This window comes from Struthio camelus, chromosome 1 (assembly GCF_040807025.1).
Source record: "Struthio camelus isolate bStrCam1 chromosome 1, bStrCam1.hap1, whole genome shotgun sequence".
Classification (NCBI taxonomy): Eukaryota; Metazoa; Chordata; class Aves; order Struthioniformes; family Struthionidae; genus Struthio; species Struthio camelus.
The window spans coordinates 189,204,342-189,225,210 of NC_090942.1; the positions used below are offsets into that span (position 1 = coordinate 189,204,342).

Below are 20,869 nucleotides of genomic sequence, written 5' to 3' on the forward strand. Positions count from 1 at the left end.
TCACTGCTGTCCGTAAATTGGTTATATAAGTAGAATTTTTGTTTAGAAAAGGTGATGTGCACAAGAACTACACTTGACACAGCAATTCTACATAAAATTATTTTTTAGTCACATTTTCTTCCTATGCAGCAGTCTAAGGGGAGACAATTCATCAAAAGGTAATCCTCTAGAGGCTTCTGCTGCGGGAAAACTTTGTAAATTGATATCTACAATACCCAATGTCTTTTGACTTGTGCCTTTATTTTATTAAATAAAGTAGTTTTAAGCTAATTTTTAAAAACTATGTAAAAAGTCAACAGAACTTGCTTTACAAATTTATGCATTTAACTTCTTGAGAAGATACTGGAATAAGGCTAAGAATCTTGTAAGAATAAAGTCTCTATGAATAACAGTCTCTGAAGCTGGCTGTCATAACCAGTATAGCTTCAGATATGAATTATGACAGGCAACAAAAGTATTTAATATAAGATCTCATAAACCAGCTCCATGTTGGAAATGCATGTATTATTCAAGGGCTTAAATAACAGTCTATGTTCTATTTAGCTAAAGAGACTTCTTCCATCTGATTTTTCAACTTGAATAAAATAAATATAATCTGAATCCAGCAACCTTCTTTACCAACCGGATCTCTGTATTTTATCCAAAAATCTTTTGTTTAAACATAAGCAGCACACAGAAAAGACTTATTTTTGTCTTTGACAGTTCGTGGACAGGCAAGTGCAGAAAACCCCCTCTCCCTGCCCCACTGCACAGGATGGACAAGAGTCATATATAATATGAGTCAGGTCCAACATTGGACAACAGAGTACATAAAAGAGAAATTCTCAAGAGAATAGCAAAGTCATTAAAATTTACATAGGATTGCATTCAGTATACATAAAATGAATATTCAGCTTATAGCAAGCACTTGGAAATAGGTAGTGACAGAATAAAAAAATGGAATGGAAATTTCACTAAGGATGAATGCCAGAATTAGAGCTGTATGCCATTTTACCTACGAATTTCAAACGGTCTGAACTGTGCAACAAATTGGCATATTAAAATGAATACAGGCAAATGAGACATAATAGATGTTAATGGGAAGACACAGTTTCATTGTATTCAAAGATAATGAATTGCTAAAATGAGTTATCCATTTTACTAATAGGTTTTGGCAAAGCATAGTGGACAAGCCATCTGCTTTACTCTCCAGGGTAGTAAAAATAACAAATTTTTGAAAAGGTGATACTAAGAGATACGGACAAAATCATTCTGTTATAAGTTGCCAATATGGAACATATCAGTAGTCTGAAGAATGGTCATCTTATCTTGAAACAAAACCTCAGGGAAGCAAAAAGGTTAGAGTGATTAGATGGGGAAAAAGTCAAGCGTTACTTGAAAAACAGAAGAAAAGACATTCCGTAGTGACAACTAATATAAACCAGTTCAACTCTACAGTCTGTTTCACTATCATAATAGGTCTTAGGAATTAAGTAGAATCCTATCCATTTAATATTAGAACAGGAGAAACTTTCACAGAACAAACATGCTACAGAAGAATTGGAACTTACAATACTCAGCTAGTCTCTGAAAGAAAAGATACGTGGAGGTTAACATTTTGCTTCCACATCTCTGAATAGATGTAAGATTTTCCTGAGATATCAATAATTTCAGCTTAGAAATTACTTCAAAATCTCTTAAGAGTGTGAAGCCACAGAGAAAAAGTCCAATATAAGACACTAATTTTGGAAATAAATAGATTAGTTTCTACAGATGAAGATCTCACTTGAAACAATAACTACTGCAAGAACTTTTGGCAATTGGTGACCACCTGATCTTTCCTTCTAAAGAGTAGGTATGTTAGTTCCAGAGCCTTAACTAAAATTCCCATATGGGTTACTGTTACTGTCTGTTAAATAACCCCTGTAACTTCAGTCGGATACAATCCTCAAAATTCATCCCCTTTAGACACTGTATTGTGGTGTGTTGTTCTTGTAACTCATATGGTTTTGTTCCTATACTGACAGCAGTTATGTTTCATCAGGGATTTATATAATTCTGATTTTTACAGGTTTGTTGATTAAGTAATAGGTGACAGATAGAGAGGCTTCTCCAAAATGTATTAAAATAAAATAAAGATTCATAAATTCTTGGATCCAATAGAAATGTTAATATATACCAGAGAATACCTGTATAAAGGAGTCAGCATATCAGTATAATGATTTTCATGTCTTAGACTCTCCTGGAAATGTGCCAGCGTCTGCATCACAAATCTTCTCACTTAGTTTTACAGGATTTGCATTCTTATGAATAGCAATGATTTTGTTGCAGTTATGGATTTAAATCCTAAGGCTGAATAAGTTTGGAGTTTCATCCTAATTTTTGCTTTATTTAATCAAAACTTTGTGCAATTTATCATGACAGTCAGTAAGTTTTTGAAGTCTTGCAAATTAAGAGTAGGGCACAAAAGTGAAGCTCTGTGGAGTACTTTGTTGTCAACAGGACACTGCAAAAAGTATGCACAGTAAATCTACAGATCACCAAATTGTAACATACTGTAAACAGGCAGGAAGGTAGGCGTAAAACTGGAAGTGATCTTGACAAGTTGGAGAGATATTCTGAAAAAGTATAATACAATACAGTACAGTAAGAAAAGCGCAAAGCAGTATACCTAGGAAGAAAGTTGATTGCAGAAACAGTAGAAAAGGAATGACTGCTATTCAGTGGTTCTGCTGAATGGGATCTGGAGGTTAATGTTTGGAAAACTAGACATTATTTACATGTCGCAAGAAAGGTAAGCATATAGGGATACATAAAAGGGGACTGCTGCATGAAATATGTCTACTACTCAGCTCTTGCAGGAACCATCCCTTCCAACTTTAGGCACAATGCTTAAAGACAGACACAGATCAAGTGGGGAAAAAAAAAAAAGAGAGCGAGAGAGAGAGAGAGAAAGAGAGAAAGAGAGGGCGCGCGTGTGAGAGAGAGCGAGTGTGCGAAAGCAAAAACAACCAGAGGCCTTAAAAACCAGAGGGAAAACTGGATGTATATAGTCCAGAGATGACTTTCTATGGACAAGGATATTTAAGAACAAGACCGGCTTGCTTAGGGAAATTTCAGAACTCCATCACTGAAAGTTTTCAAGCTTGGATCAAGACAAACATCAGGTAAGATAGGTTTAGATATAACTCAAGTTTTTTTTTCTGAAGGAAGTGGACTGGACTAGATTAGCACCGTTATTCTACTCTTCAGTTCCTGCACAACAGCGTAGAGAAGGTCTGTACTCATACTCTAGATCTAAACACCTAGTAGATCAAGGAAGTCTCTTTTCTGCAGTGGTCCAAATACAGTATCTGATTGCCTCAGTGAGTACATCATGGGATCCTGCAATACAGGCTGGAACTGAGGTTATCCAGGCTTTCTTTAATTCCAAGGCAGAATCAACTATACCTATACCATTCCTGAAAGATGTCTCCATAATTCAGGGTGATCAGCTGGAGGCTTGCAAGCCCCAGAGGGTTAAATTTCACCATCAGCAGCAAGGCTGTCTTGGCACGGAGCAGTGGGATAATCTGAAAACCTAGCCGTGGGGAGATGCAAGTGAGATACTGAGACCAAGATCACTGCACCACCAGAGAGCCAGGTGGTCAACCCAGTCCCATCCTGATCTTACCAACTCTTATCAGCTCTTATCAACTGCTTATAAACTGCTCCTGCAGTTTCTCCTCCTCTTGGCTTTTAGTGTACAGAGTGTGGCTGTCAACCAAATGAAGTTTTTGAGGAGAATCTTGCAATCTTCTGCGTGTAACCTGTCCTAAAAAAACAATGGATCCAAAATGATCAGGTGATCCATTCCTGACTCATAATGATCAGATCCTTTAATCCTTCTTCTGTCTTCTCTTCTAGAATGAACAGTCCTCAATTCCATCAGTTTTTCCTCTTATGTTTTCTAAGCCTATGATATTCATATTGCTAAATGATCCTCTCCAAACCATCCATGCAACCTACAGCTAATATTTTTAAAAATTATATTAAAAATTTATATAAATTTATATAATTTATATAATTTTTATATTATAATCTATATAATATAAAATTTATATAATTTTATATAATTTATATAAAAAATTTCTCAAAACCAACAAAAATTGTAATTCTTTGATATAGAAATTTTCAAGTGACTTTTAGCAAAGAAACTATATTAACAATTCCAAGTGTGCACTGTCAAATCGATATACACTGTAGTTGCTCAAGCACTGGCTCCCTAGGCATGTAATGCTTCAGTCATCAAAATGGCTGCCAATCTTATTTTAATAGGTATATGTAGGATGCTGGCTATGATAACAGTGGTGCTCCAGCAAGAGAAACCTGCACTCTGACACCTAAAATCAAGACATCATGTCATGGGAATCAGTCCCTGCGTAGCAAATATAGAAGCACTACATCCTACAGAAAACTGAATTTCCCATAAATCTCTTCCAGTTCCTAAGAAAGCTTTCTTCATTAAAGGGAAATATTTGTTTCTCCATAAATAAATTATGTATCAGAGTTCAAGCCAGAGTAAGATTTCTAACTGCTTTTCGATATGATTTACTTAAGCCTTTTATCTATGAAGTGTACAAGAATCAATTAAATGTTTTCATTTTACAATTTAGTTTATTCTAAAAAAATTAGCTATTGTCATTCCAAACCCTGAAAAAGTACAGTGTCAACCATGTCAACTGCCAATATAAAGAATAATGATATACAGACACATACAAAAACGGTTCTTAGAGCTTAAATGCTTAAGTACGTTGCCATAATCTGTAGAAGCATTTTTGTAGAGCCTTCTGTGAGTATTAAAGTCAAAATCCCAGTCCCACTGAAGACTACTTATTTCTTTTGCTACTGCTGTAGGTGGTAAATAACAAGACAGAACTAGGTTGCAATTCAATTAAAAAACACAGGAGAAGAAACAAGTATTTCCCTTTATTTATGTATATCTGTTTACCATACAAACTATCAATATGTACACGCACATTAACTAAAGATTAATATTAGTAATAAGTAAATACTCTATCATAATATATTTTAAATCGTTATAACTTATTTGTAGTATGCAAAACTTGAACAAAAGGAGAATTGGCTTCAAGTATTCCAGGTTTTTTTACATCAGTTAGCAGCAAGGTAACAGATTATCAAAAAAGTGATCATGAGAGACCTGTCTTCTTAATATATATCTTATGTTACTCTTACTCCTTGGCCAGCTGTACATTGGTCGGTTTTGCTCCAATAGGTATCCCATGTTTGTGCAAAGTGCTGATTAAAATTTCACGCATTTCTTTGTTGTAGGAGTCAAAGTCAAACACGTTTCGAACAACATTCGCCAATCCTTCAGTTGGAAATTTCTGTGAAGAAAAAAAGTCCCCCAAATTCTTTTATTGAATATCTCTATTAAGTTACAGCACATTATAAAATACTTTGAACCTGAATAGTTTTAACAGTAACTTTGCTCAGCCTTGACAGGCGCAAACAATCAATGTTTTTTAAGTTTCCTGACTAAAGAAGAAACACTGATTCAAGTCAGAAAGAAGATACTGACACTAAACCTGAATTAATTAAACAAGCAGGAGAAAATGATTTAAATAATCAATGTTACTCTTGTCTTTAATAATCATTTTTATTATACACCTAAAAAAGGATGAGTTAACCACTGGAACATAATGTAATTACATATAGTCTGTATTTTAAATTTAGAACTGCTTTCTGCTAATCAGGAAGTTATGACACAACTACATGTATTCGTCTACTCAAGTACACTATTCATTTAACAACTCTGATTTTTAATGTTGAATATAGAAAAGCAGAAGATATATTGCTTATTTACCAAAAAGTGACTTTCAGTCATTCATGCCTGATTTTAGTAGAAATGGAAATTCACTTAAGATGCACAAACATTTTTTTAAATAGCGAAAAATGCTACCTGAAATGTGCCGACATAAGGAAAAAAGGTTTTTCAAACTTTTATTAGTATTTCCAACAAAGCAAGTGCTAACTTTTGTCAGTGAATTGGATTGATGATTTGTGGCCAGCCATGCCCTTTCAGAGTTCAGAACTAGCCTATTTCCTCTTCCTACACCTATTAATTATTGCTTGTAATGCAAGAAGAAAACAAATTTTCCTGCCTTTTTATTTCCTAGGAGACTTAGAAGCCTTGACAGAACAGTCATGGAATTGATGTAGTGGAATAAACTGAATGAATTTTTTTTTTTTTTTTTAAATAAAGTTGTCCTATAGCCTGTGCCAGCCTGCTTAAAATGTCTGCTCCTTACTGAATGAAACACAGGTTCCTCCCAACAGATGTTCTAACTAAAGACTGTATAAATATTTCAGATGTGGCTCAATGCAAAAAGTTTTTTACAATATTTAGTAGAGAAAGTACTAAATTCGATAATGTAAATTTCATCTCGGAGTCAAAGCAGGCATCATAAGGCACAAAAAACAAACCACAGACTTATCAAAATGTACATCAGACACACTGAAGTTTAAAAACATATAAAGCTGCTTAACACTCCACTACTTAGAGTACATACTCCTATCTTACAGTCTCTGTTTTCAGTGTGTTCTCTTTTCGATAAGAATAAGAACCAAACGTGCCTGGGACTGTGCATACTCTGTACAACCAAAACCACGGGGCATAATAGCCTGAATTTAGAACACTCAGATTTTTGACCAAGAAAATCATCATATAATTACTAGCACATGAGTAATTATTTTAGAATATATATTATGATAAAGTGCAGCAAACAAACTGGCACCAATCTATCTCATTCAGGCAGCATCTATTGTTTTACCTGCCCTGTATTAGAAACCGCATAAACCTTGGTGAAGTGCCTCAAAGGTTTTCTTGTTTTCACTAGTAGTTTCCAAGTATTTCCATGTTTTTCTGAATCAATTAGACACCAAAACACTTCTCAATGAACGGCACCGACAGTTCTGTGCCTCCTCTACCAGTAGGACATCTTATAAAATTTATTTTCTCAGGTACAGCTGATCACTGCTGTCAAAAAACTGTTCTGAACACAAGCATTTGCCAAAAGGCCCTTCACTTCACTTATTGAAAAACTCCAACTCTCCTGTTTCAATCAGTACAAATTAAACCATTTTAATAACTGCCTGGATAACCGCTTGCTGAAGAAAGGCAATGACAGTTCGCTTGAAGCAAAAAAAGAAAATGTTTGAACATTTGAGTTGAACATTTAAAAAAAATCATTTGGTTTCTATTGATTTTTATAACCCGATTACTGGAGAAAATATTGATCTCTCATCAGTCTGTCTGGTTCTCATTCATTGATTCCCTTCCCTTCCAAGCAACACCTTTGTGTGCACCATTGAGTACTTTTACATTTTAGATTCTTAGCTATTTCTTAAAAGAACGAGTAACATGGTTTTTGTTTTTAATAATTTTATATTATTATATTATATTTTATGCTTTATTTGATAAAAAATTATTACAGAATTTGGCTTGGTGAAAAGTCACTATTTTTACAGATCGACGTTTCCATGAGTATTGCTATAGTCTACATACAAGGTACCAGTAAAAAAAGAGTTTGCAAGTACAAATAAGGAATCTTGAGTTATTTTATATACACGGAGGTCTAGTGCACTCCTACTACCACGCCTGAAAACAAAGTGACAATTTATCTAATAACAAAGGATCTCATAGGTCTGGATTTTTTTTTGATTTCTACCTTGTGTTCTCACTACCGCTCACCTTCCGATGTATCTTTGTGACTTCAGATCCCTACACATTTCCCGTATTGCCAGCATCATCCTAAAGGCCTATCCTGCTGCCACGAGACCAACAGATCTCTCCCCATCTGCTAATTCCTCCCTACCCTTGCCTTCCTCCTCCATCCCTTGAGGCCCTCCCACTGACTTTTGCCAGCTCCTTATGCGGCTCCTCATTTGCCCTGTCAGCTGGGAAATAAGCAATACATCCTATGGCTCAACCTAAGCTGCATGCATATTAATCGATTAACCAGTGCTTTGTGCTTGGTGGGCATCACCTCCTGCCAACCAAAACAGCTGACCTCTCCCTCTGCCTTTCCTTTCACAGGGAAACTAATGTCAGTTTGTTCCTCTCTGATATACAGCCGCTGATTTTGATTAAATCAGCAGAAACCTTATTATTTCTGAAAACTGGTGACAGAGATTCACTGCAGTTGGCCAAAAGGGTAAAAGTTTACTGATGGGGGTGAGGCAGCAAGGAGAGAAAGAGATACGGGCTGTGATTGGATAAGCCTACTTTCCTTTCAAGATTAGGCTGAACACAAAAAATTATATACATTAATCACTTCTTATCTTTGCACAAAACTTTACTGAAGAGGCGTAAAAGCCTCACGATTAGCAGACTCCAGGTCCAGAAGGTACCTTAGACATTTATTGTTTGAAAAATGCTATTCTAAAAGCAATCTCAGATACAAACAAGAAAGAAGACATTTCAGAAAAATCTCATTTCCCAAGCTCAATAGAGTCAGTAGAAAAGCTATTTCCATTTAATTTGGAATAACGTGGCTTGTCTGATTAACATTTGCCAGGGATACTGGGTGAATCTGGACTCTGTAAAATGACGTAGAAAAGGTTTAGTGAAAACTTGTAAATTAGATTGCACAGAAACAAGTCATAGCATACAACACCAGAAGTTAAGCGCAAACATATGGTAAGCCAATAGAGAGAGAGCAGAGTGCCTGCTTACCCAAAGCCACTATTAGTACCAATACCTCTAATATTTGACACAATCTGACAATTGCAGGAGAGTAACACTACAAAGCTATACGGAGGTTACCTGCTACCTAGAGCTACAAGACCCAAATTAAATCAACGGGGGGAAAACAGCGGCAACATCCAAGTTAGGCAGCTACAGCAGACAATTTTCTTCATGCCTGCTGTTATAGGTCCTCAAACTAGCTTGGCAACCCAAACTTCATCAAAAAACCCTTTTCCTTAGGAAAAGCTCAGCATAGAGACAGCCTAACTTTGAATGCAGTACCTAAACCACAGCTATAACCTAAGTGCTAGGAATTCCCTATAAGCATAATCACTATGAGAAAACGCCCTTGTGACTACCCTGTAGACATAATTCTATATGTTGAAGACAACAATTAATCAGAGTGCAGAGATTAGCATAGTTTAATTGCATGTTAATATCACAGTAATCAGAATATTCTCTAAACTGACTAGCCCCAACGCTCAAATGCTCTTTCAGGTAACAGTAATCAACAGCAATTATTTCTCCCAAATTTCCAACCCTTTTTTGAAGAAGCAAAAAAATACTAAAATTATGTGAAAGAAATCAAAACAATAGTACAAAGAAAGCGGGGCTGTGGAACTGCTGTAAGGGAAACTGTTTAACAATATGACTAACTTCCCTCCTTCCTTCCTAAGGACCAGCAATTTCATTGACTCATTTCCCTCCTTCCTCTTTCTTCTCTACCTGAAGACCTAAAAGCCTCTTACTTTAGAATAACCATTATGTTTATATTCGTTGTTTACATTTGGCTACTCCCAGCTTTTTTATTATTCAGATTGAAAAACAAGCTGCAGTAAACAAAATGTTGAATCCTTTCAAAGACACTAAGATCTTGAAGACAAATGTGATAGAAGAAATCAAAGATGCATGTTGGAGATATATTTGGGTATTTATACTTGACTTTGAAAGAGGTGCCAAAAAACCCCACCAACTTCCTCCTTTATCCCTCTTTAGGAAAGAGACGCCATTATTGTTCATGCATTTTTGTTTCATTTTTATGAAATCTGAATTTGATGTATAGTACCTGTAAATGTTTTACAATATTCACAACTTCTCTAGTTGAATAGGGATAGTTAATAATTCCTTGGTCAGCCAAGCTCCTGAGTTCTCCAAAAGCAGCTACCAACTTTTGAAGAATTGGCTCTGGAACATCAGGACCATATTGCCTAAGCATAGCCAATTCAGACTGTGGTTTGGGATTATCAACAGCATGGCAACTAAAAATGTCCCCTAAAAGAAAAATGAATACAGTTAAGTAATTTATAAAGAGAGAGCATTACATCAGCCTCCTTAAATTTCATATAGCAACTTAAATGGAAAAGTGAACGGTCAATAGGATGATGAGTATCTGTTTGCTGAAAAAAACAAACTAACAAACAATAAAAACCCCATCACTTTGAAAAATGAACTTGTTATCAAGAATGCACAGGTTCCAGAAAACACAGAGGTCTCTTCTAAGGGAGAAATTAACTGCAAGAAACACAAATCAAATGAATGTAGAAGGAAAGATAAGAAGACAAGAAAAAAAGTTTCAAAGAAAAAATATGACAGGTTGAGTGGGACCAGTCCGTGAACACTGTCAAAACACCAGCAGACACAGGAAAATCTTGATACTTAGGGAATGCCCTAAAGCAAATCCTGTAAGGTCTGGAGGAAATACTGGGTTTATCACTTCCCTCTATTTACCTTGGAGCATGGTAGAAACTTTATCAAGCTAATCTTTATACACGTTTGCATTATATTTGCCTCACTCATAAATTCTGTAAGATTGAATTTATTTGTAAAGAATATTTAAAAAACATAAAAAACTGCAGAAGCATGATTGTATCCTACTGAAAAAGGATTGGGTTAGAAGCAGAGAGATCCCTATGCTTGAAAAATAAAAACAAACAACACAAAAACCTGAATCAAACTTCTGCCATGTGAGGCAAATACAACAATACGGGGATAATCAGTTTTGTTTAGAGAGTTCGTATGAGAAGAGAGGGAAACTAAGTCATAGAAAAGAAACAGGCTCTAGTAAAAACATCCTGGGGCAACACAGCTGGGTGAAATTCAGTGCCAATGGGTCTTTGACATGGATTGCCCATTCACTGGAAACTATATCTGAAAAACAAGAAGCTATTATGCAATATTGACTCGGGTTTGCTCCTACTTTTATGATGTATATTATTATTTTTTGCAGAGTAAGCCTAACAGCCAAAATATCACTGAGGGTGGGATTCAACTAATAGATAAATAAAGAAACATAAATCAAGTTACCTGCACATAGGTGATAAGCTAACGTAGACAATATAATCAGTGGAGTCTGGAGAGCTATTCAGCTTCTACTCCAGGTGCAATACTGCCAAAACCTTGCCACAGGCATACTTACACTAACCTAGGCCTAGGCTTTAGCACAGGCCAGTACACAGACTTCCTCATTACTCACGCTTGCACAACGTCAGCTTCTCTTAGATCCCCGTTTCTGCTGGCCCATGATGCTGTGGGGAATCTTTTTGCTGATACATAGGATTTTTAGGAACTAACAAGAGCTTGTTCAAAGGAAACTGCTGTTGATATGAAAAGCTGTGATGTGAAATTTGGACACGGTTACCTAAAACTAGGATGATTTCAATATCTTGTCAGATATATGCATTTTGAGAAGGCCTATCATACACTGGCCGTGTGCATGGAGAAGCTAATCAGGATTAACAAGCAGGTGGCACAGTGCTAGCACTATAAAAGACAGTAGCCCCTCCTCAGGGAGAGAGAGAAAAGAATGATCCAGCAAGCTCAGACGTTCTACCGAAAAGGACAGCACTTGGCCAGTGGCTTGTTTGATACGGGAAAAATCAGTGAGCAGCTATATTAATCATTGGTGTGAGGTACCAAACTGCTTATAGCTTATGTTTTTCTTACATTTGTATACAACATATGCTCATTATCAAAGACTTCTTGTGTCTTTGTCTGTCTTCTGTGGTTGTCTAGATCCCATAAAACAACAACAACTCTTGTTGTAACACCGATGACCACATATAGGGGTCCCCTTCAGGGCAAGCTCAGACACTTACATTAACATACCTAAACTGAAGTGGTAGTCTTCAAGTTGAATCCCACCCTGAGTGCCTTATGTGAAACACAATATTTATATGCATAAGGATCCCCGCTCCCCATGAAATCTAATGAAATAAAGACAGTCATTCTATTAATCAATTATATTAAAGCTCACTACTTAATATGAATCACTTACCTAGTGTGCCAAAAAAGTCATTACCCAAGAAAGGAAATCCAGGTCTGTTTGCTAGAACTATCATTCTAAAATCAGGATGAATTACTATTACATTTTCTCTCCCCTCTATATTAGCATGATCTGGAAAACAAATAAACTTTAATAAATACAAATTTAAGTTTTGGGATGTATCAATCAACTACAAAAAGACCTTAACAGTTGCAACCAAGGTCTCAACAACTTAAGAGCATGTCCTTCATCTATGAGTGTCCGAGGTTTCATTTTAGAATTTCATCATTTGTTTCATGAAAAATGAACTGAATTTTTTCACTTAAAAAAAATGCATCAGCTGTTCTTGGAATGAGGACTACTATTCATCTTTAATTTAACCTTGCTGAGGCAAGCGATGAAGAAAGAATCTTTTTATAGAGATCTGACATCTTCTGGTCTGGGAAGACAGGACTGAAGTTTGCCCTGAATATATTTAAAAAGTCTGTGAAAAGCAAGAGACACATGTGAAGGCTCTGTTTCTTGAAAATGAATCAGATTAGCCCCTCTTGCTCCCTGGCAACATGCCTCCATCGGCACAAGGTATTTGGCCAACTTTTACCCCATCTACAAAACCACAATATTAAGTGAGACTGGCTAGCAAGATATTTAAAAAACATGCCCACCTAGAGTTTATAATCACAAGCACAACTCAATATTGTGCCATCTAAGTGTTGACTCATTACATAAAGCACAGTGTCTATTAATAGCAAAAGGGTACTGCTTTTTCTTCGAAAATTATACAAAATATTTAGCTCCTGAAATACATGTGAATAAAATTCCAATTACAAAATATTCTCATCCTGCAGGAAATCTTAAAAACAACAAAAAGACATAATACTTTATTAAATGAAACCCTTAAAAAAAAATCTGCCTTAGATGTACTCTCATCTTTACTCCTGGATCTGACAACATTATACCTCAACTATTCAGATGAGCATAACCAAAATTATAATTTGGTCAACTAGATCTTTATTTTTTATGATGAATAAAAAAATTAAGCATTCGACTTACAGGGTTTTTTTTAATTCCTCAACAATATTCATGATAATACTAATTTGAGAAAATGTTTGTGGTTGTTGTAAAAGTAGCTTATGAAGTAATCTTTGAAACACAAACATGTTACACCTTATACATTTAAAATCATTCTCTAGAGGAAAAAAGTCACTCCAAATTCTTTAACTGCTAACCTTCTGACAGCAAATATACATTTTTCTTCCATTTAGACTCTTCTGGGGCTCTAATTAATAACATAATTGCTGGAAAAAAGCAATGTTATGTTTTATTGTAAATGATCAAAGCACTTTTTATCTACTTACTGGCCACAATTCGCCTTCCATCTGACAAAACCATTTCCCCACTTTCTACTAAAGTTTTCAAGATACAGGTAACATTTGTTGGTGCTTTGTCTGCCTCATCAATTACCAAAATATGTCCAAACTTCACTGCTTTTACCTAGAAAAGAATCAAATCATCACAATTTCCCAGAGATATGTGCAAGAAACTGTACTACTGACTTCTCAGTTGGCAGCAGTAAATAGCTTAGAGGCACTGAGAGAAGAAAGGGAGTCAGAACGGGGGGATAAAATATGATACGACCGGTGGCAGAGCGAAGCAAAGAGGCAGCAAGTGAGACAAGAAAGAAAGGTTTTTTTGGCTTATGGACGGAAAGGACTGTTTTAGAGAGGGAAGTGAGGACCCTGAGAGAAGATGAACTGGAGTATGGGCAGAAAAGTGCGAGAACAATCTGGGTTAATTGGGAACATGAAGCTGAAAGAATCCAAGAATGGTTGTAGGAGGTGTCTGGTGTCCAGCATAGTGGGTTGTTGCTGGGCATTTTTAGATACTACAACAGAAGCAGGAAAACATCAGTGCATCAGTTAGAATATGTTAGGTTAGCATAGACTAAATTATTTTCCATGCTCACTTTGTGTGTGCAGACTGCCAAGATTATTATCCTATTCAGCAGCTGGCACAGAAAACTTGACCGACATGAGAAAAGTAAAAGTTAACGATGTGTTACCACACTCACTAACTCTTCCACAAAAGTAATCCTATCACAAAGAATTGTCTTATTTGAAAATGCCAGTATGTTTCACTATTTGTTTTAAATGAAAAACTTTTCCAAATATACAACCAAAATGCAACTACTGACCAGTGGTGAATCTTCATATATAATAAGACCACCTTTAACAGAAGGTTGTAGGGTAAGGCTCTGTACAGTGGTATCCCTGAAAAGTGGAAAAAAAACAAAGTATTAATTGAAATACACTGGAACTTTGGTCACAATAAACTGCAAAATGAATACATGAAGCTGAAAGCTCTCTTCTACTCTTTTGTAAGAGGAAAAAAAACTCTATTTTTTAGAGTTCACAAAGAACTTAAACAGAGAACACTGCTGTGGTAGCTTGTTGGTCAAGGGAGAGCATCTCTCCCTGTCAGGGCTTTCATAGCAGTTCTCAGTCTCTTGTAAACCTTGGAAATGAAAACACTGAAAGGTCAATCCATTTCTTTTGCATGGAGGTATATTACTACTATTATTACTACTTCTAGTTAAGCATGTTTAAAATGTCATTTACGTGACAAACAGGGAAATCTCCCCAGAAGAAAGAAACAGAAATTGGCAGTATCATAGTGAAATTATTAATATTCTAGTAGCTCTTCTCCACAGGACATATCACCAAGAAAAAGTAAGACGAAAAATACTTCTTTGGAATTCTAAAAATCAACTATTTTTAGGTCAATCTAAACTGTACCAGATGGAATAACTTTTACTAGCACTTACTCCATTTTGTATCATAAATAGTGTAAGGTCTGGGTTGGGATGGAGAGGCTAAAATAACATAGTATTTCCTTCTGAAAATCTATCTGTGGCTAAATTAATCAAATGATTTTTTTTCCTTCAAATTTAAAGCACCCTAATAAAAACTGGTAATGAGAATATTCCTTAATCTCCATTATTATCACCTATTTCTATCACCGCTGAACGTGCAGATAAATGGAAAATAGTTGCAATTCAGAAAGGTCTAACACAAGATATCTCCATACAAGGTATCTCCACACCGGATTTACTTCCACTTTTTATGTCAGGAACCGGGGGGGGGGGGGGGGGGGGGAAGGGGGAAAACCTTCCTGATTCTATGACATACTTGTCAAAATCTTTGTACAGTCAAATCTATAAAACCAGTCCCATATATCTTGAGGTTCTGGGAGATCAATGAGCTAAGGATTAATCTACAGGTGGGAGACGACAGAAGGTCCCCATGCTTCATACACTTCCATGAGCAATAGGATATGCAGTTCAGTCTTCGGGCAAGCAGGCTATGGAAGCACTTTCCTCATATATTTCAAAATGTGGATCATCCAAACTCTCTGTCAACAGAAAGATGAGCTCTTCATGTGACATAACCGGACAGGAGAGCCACATTTATGCTGCTTGAGACCCACATGTTGGTCAAAAGGTAAGGCTGGTAAACCTTGCATCAGGTGCAAGATTTGACACAACAAAAATCTCTCACCTTTCACAGCCATGCAGTATAAAAAACTGTTTGCTTAAGCTAAGCTGACTCATTGTTCCAAATGTCTACCTTAGTTCTATCTTTAATTTTGTAGCACCTTGTAAAAAATCAATAATATTCTGATAAGCTCCATGGGTACAGGAAATCAAACACAGTACTATTTGCAGTAGACTACTAAATGGCCAGCTTCCAATTACAGTTTAAAACTTTGACAGCATAACACGCAAATTTCCTCTATTTGAAACTCCTGTCACCAGAATTTCTTCCCCTAACAACTAATACTTCCTTGTTTAGCTTTAAACTCATGATTGATTTATCCCAGTGTCTCCCATGCATAGTAATAAAGCACAGGGAGGAAACAGAGCTATTTAATATCTGGATACTTCATTTGGACTTTAATCCAGGAAGGAAAAGGTTAAAAAGTTCAGATTTCCCCCATCATCTTTTTCCAGCAACTGCAGCCTCTCAAAAGTAGCAGAACTCCCTAAAGATAGTTATATACATATTGTATTTATATGCAACAAATGCAGCTCTGCACACACAATTTTTAAAACCACTTAATCTATCCTCTGAGAAAACCCACTATGAAAGCAAAATCAAAGCTTCTATTGCCATTCTTGTTGTTTACCCACTTCTACATTAGGCAGAGAAATCACTAATGGAAGCAACAACGACAGACCAACGACATTGGTTTCCTGGGCACAGATTACTTAGGGGCTACATTCTTGGACTGCACGCATCAGCCTAGCCCCGCAAACAGTAACAGAAGAAAAGAAAGAAAGGTAAAACAGTGCTTTACTGTAACACAAAATAATGCATTTTACTTTTGGTGAACTGGTTAATCCTCTGCCTCTGTAGAAACTGTTAACAACGTCTGCTGTGGAGTACTAACTTGTCCTTATTATCACCAACAGCTGAAATCATCCTATGGATTTATGTGAATCTTTAAGGAAGACAGAACTGACTATGTCTTTGGGTAAAATCAACATGGAAAAAATTTACCATTTACTATGGTACTATGAAAGCTGCATAAATGAATGAAGAGTGTAGAAGGAATGGAAAAGAAAGAACAATTGATATCCCAAATCCAGCTTCTAACTTTCTTCTCATTTTGTTATCTGTGGTTCCCTCCTTTCTTCCATTTCGTTGCTATTCAGCCTTAATATTTTACGGAAATATTTCAGGGGATTTGCAGTATATTAGAGAAGCTAAATATATAGCCAAGCATTAATTCCATTGGTTTGATGACATAAATGCATGCAAAACTTCAATATTTGCTTAGGCTATTACATTCAACAAATGCATATAAGAATGATCTTGCTGGGGTTAGTACAGAGAAATGTAATTTTCCTTTCAGAATCACAAGCTATGCAATTAGATGTCATTAATTTCTGTCTTTCAGAAATCCAATATGACCTAAGCAGTACAAAAACCGGCTAAAATAATTTGCCTCCTTAGGCCTTTTTCTTAAATTTCCACTTTGTAATAAGCTATGTAAATGTAAAGACACTCACTGAAAGAAAGAATGAAATATGCTAAATATGAAGTATTTCTGAACAATATTGGGTGCAGATTTTTTCAAGTGTAAAATGCATCTGGTATTAACAACACTTAACTGTAGAATTTCATTCCCACAAAAAAGGAACTAAAAAGTCTATCTCCTAATTCACATTTACTTATTAATATTAACATCTTAATATTAACTAGGCTGTAACAAAGGCACGAATCTCAAAACCTCCTAACTTCATCACATTTGGCATCCGAGACAAAAATACTTCTAACACAAAGAAGCAAGACTGCGGGAATGTAGAAGTAGGTGAGAAAAACTGTCTGGCAAATTGCCATCCTGCTTAACTGAACAGATTTTTCTCCAGGTTGTAAAAGAAAATATGAAGAGCTCAGCAATATCTTTCCTAAGAATTTATTTTTATTTCTTTCAAGCAAATCTTCCCCACAAGCATACAGGGAGGGAAAAAAAAATCTGGTACCAAACCACAGCAACTCTTCTTCTGACAATACCATTTAATTCATAGCAGCACTCCCAAGACTGCTTTTGATGTTTTTTTGTTTACCAGCTCATGTCACTGCCCGTTCTGCCCATGTAGATTTACTTTTTGTTACTTTGTGTATTGTTTACCCCAAAGGCAGCTGTGAAGTTTACAGGCTTGCTGAACGCACACTAGTCATTGACAGTTACTACATCTTTGACAGCAATGCCTTCTTTCCTGGGAAAAACTATGAAATACAGCAGGAGACATTTCTATCGACCACAGAAAATGTTTTTTTGGCTCCCGCAGGTGCAAGGGAAGGGATAATCTCACTGCACTTTAACCAAGTTTTACAAAATAGTGCAGGCTGGAGAGGGACATCCTTCCTGCAACATACTTGTGTTCGTTATTGCAGTGTTCGTATCTCAAGGGATTATCAACTTCTCTTCGTAACTTAATTAGAGACCAACCAGATGCTAATAACTATACACGATAGCATTTTTTAAATTTTCCTTTTTAATTTAAAAATGTAATAAAAATTCAATTGTTAAGTCTTCTTCAGTACAAGAGTGAATTGAAACTACTGTCCACCCAGGTTACAAGTATACAATTCCTTATTAGTAACCTGGACCGCAATTCAAACGCCCCCATTCGAGAAAAGAACACTCCATTCTGCCCCTGTCCATTTCCAAGATGTATCCAAATTCGATTACATAATTTATTTCAAAAACTACTCCGAAAAAAAGAGCAAAAGAACCGTTACCTGATAACTGTTTTAGAGCTGTTTGGAAGAGCCAAATAGCTCTGTCCATGGACCTTGAAACACAGCAGGATGGGAATGAGAGATGGAAAGAAAGGAAATCACCAAACATTCCAGATATTCTGTTGTGAGAAACAGAATTGAAACCACGCAGAAAGAAAAGTTAGGAAACAAAGGAGAATAATGTTCTTTTCCTGAAATTTGTATTATTAGAGAGAAACTTTGTATTATTATTAGAAAAATGAATTCCAAGCATGACATTCTTCATGAAAATGTTAATGTTGTTTATGGGACATGCATGTCTGCAAACCTACATGGTATATGTTGACACTTGTCCTCCCCAGAAACACTGAAATAGGAATGCCAAAATAGGATTTGATCCCTTTTATAATTTATTGTCATCGAATTTAAGGAAAATGTATTGTACTGCTTTATGTTAAAATATGAGTCGGCAGAAGGCTTACACCCAAAGATGGGATACCCTATTAGCACCTCAGTTAGCTAGCCAAACATCCATAGGCATTGGTATTTATTACTCCACCATGACAAGTGGTGAAGAATAGCGTCCTGGCTTTTGCGTGCACATACAGTGAGGCTGAAAAGGTAGGAAAAAACCTCTGGAAGGTAACTTGTATTTTCAGGGTTGGTGCATACGGTAACAAGCTTGGATAGACTAGGCCCAGGTTTGGCCTTCCTCTTCTTCCAAATGGGACTTCATGCCAGTTGAAAGGAAAAATCAGAGTACCACAATATATGTTCTAACGACTTTTGTTCTTCATTTCTGTGATACACATGTATCTTCTCGGCTATATTTTAAAATGACTTGAACATAGCCATCTGGTGTGACCTAATTCTAAGAGTATTTGGAAAAATAGTTATTAGGTCAAGAGCCATTTGAAGTTGTTTATTGGTTAAGCTAATCCACTCATGTATTATCCCAATGAAGAGTAGGAGACTCTTTACCCCAAAGAAAAAATCTGCATGGCTTTGACATTTACAACTGAATTTCTTTCACCTCTTTGGCTGACCAATTGCACAGCTATTGCATCGCATGATCTGACCACTATGTTCAGGAAATTCTGAAATACCTGTAAAGCCAACCAGCTGTCTCGTTTCGCTGTTAAAATGATATTGTAAAGCCTTTTTGACCTTCTCTGTGTAAATGATAATTACACCCCTAAATTTTTTCTGCTATAGCATTGTAACTACTCAGCAGGACATATATTAGTTTAAAACCTCAAGAATTATTTGGAATATAAAAGCACTTAATACTGGTGTGAGTGAGGGTGGCAGAACAAAGGCCAAAAGGAATTATCTGCTTAATTCAAGTTGTATCTTAAATCGAGTTACAGAATTACTTACAAGTGATCCACCTTTTAAAACAAGGCGTAACATTTTCACATAATTTCTTATAACAACATAATGACATTCAGTCACTCTAATTGCCAACTCTGTAAATGAAGAAACATGACTTCCTACAGATCCCCTTATTCTGTACAGGAACACATTTCACAGAGTAAACAGCTAGAAACTGTTACTTCAGCTTTGGAGGAAAATGAACGGCCTTGGCGTTCTAACCTAAGTTATTTCTCCGTAACAGCCGCACAGCAGGAAAATTCAAGCTGAACTTAACTCCTACCAAACAGATAAATGAGGTAGCTCTCTAACACCTGGAATCCGACAATTTCAGAGCCAGTCGGACAGCTTATGAGAAGCTAATATTAGAAACAGAAACCACAAACTTGCATGAGTTTTTTAAGCTTTGCACTTCAGTACTGAAGTGATGGAAAATGTCCTAAGAAAAGGTGGAAAAACAACAACAAAAATAAAAAAAAGAAACCTATTACATGCTAGCCAGCACATTCAGTGCTTCAGAACATAGGTCTGCACAACAAAACTGTGGCTTGTTATATTCGTTTCCCCACCTGAGCGGCATAAACAATAAGCCATGTGCTATAAGGCTTTTTACAACATCAAAGAAAAATATTCTAGCCATGTACATCCATGCCTCAGAATCATGAAAACAATTACTCAGGGTTTTTTTGTGGCTGTCAACATATAAATATGTACAACCCTATCACTGTCTTTGGTGGATCCCTCTAATATAACAGTGCAGCTTAAGAGCATTTTTTTCATCAACAGTCTGCTACAGAGATAGCTTTTCAGTGGCTGTTCACTTTTAAAACAGACCTGCAGAGCTATATCAGCATATAAATTGTCTCACGTAATCACACACTCTTTTCTTACAAGATGACCAAATATAATTCTGAGAACAGGTACAGCCCAATTCTACAGTATTAGATGTTCATCTGTGGCTTGGCTTACTTAAATTATTCTTTCTGAAACAACGTTCTAAATCACAATTTAAAAAAATCTGAAGTCAATAAAGCTGAAAGGGTAGTTTTAAATGATCTCAATAGGCAGAACAGGTAATTAGATTTTATACTGATTATGTGTGCTGAAAAAGAGGGAAAGAAAATTAACATCAAAAGATTAATGCACAGTTTGTAGTGAGTATTGCTTGTAGGGACACCGTAAGCTCATTTTCCTACCCCAAATCTCTCCATTAATTTA

At 36.1% G+C, this 20,869-nt stretch overlaps 1 protein-coding gene across 1 annotated transcript in view; it reads right to left on the minus strand.

Annotated features, from left to right (window-relative positions):
- Positions 1 to 20,869, minus strand: part of VWA8 (von Willebrand factor A domain containing 8) — a 181,202-nt gene that overhangs the window by 62,153 nt on the left and 98,180 nt on the right. Inside the window, exons 22-26 of the mRNA XM_068929726.1 lie at positions 14,185 to 14,260; positions 13,349 to 13,484; positions 12,003 to 12,122; positions 9,795 to 10,000; positions 5,215 to 5,366 (exon numbers count right to left, since the gene is read on the minus strand). Coding sequence (XP_068785827.1) covers positions 5,215 to 5,366; positions 9,795 to 10,000; positions 12,003 to 12,122; positions 13,349 to 13,484; positions 14,185 to 14,260 — 690 coding nt within the window. The remainder of the gene's footprint in view (positions 1 to 5,214; positions 5,367 to 9,794; positions 10,001 to 12,002; positions 12,123 to 13,348; positions 13,485 to 14,184; positions 14,261 to 20,869) is intronic.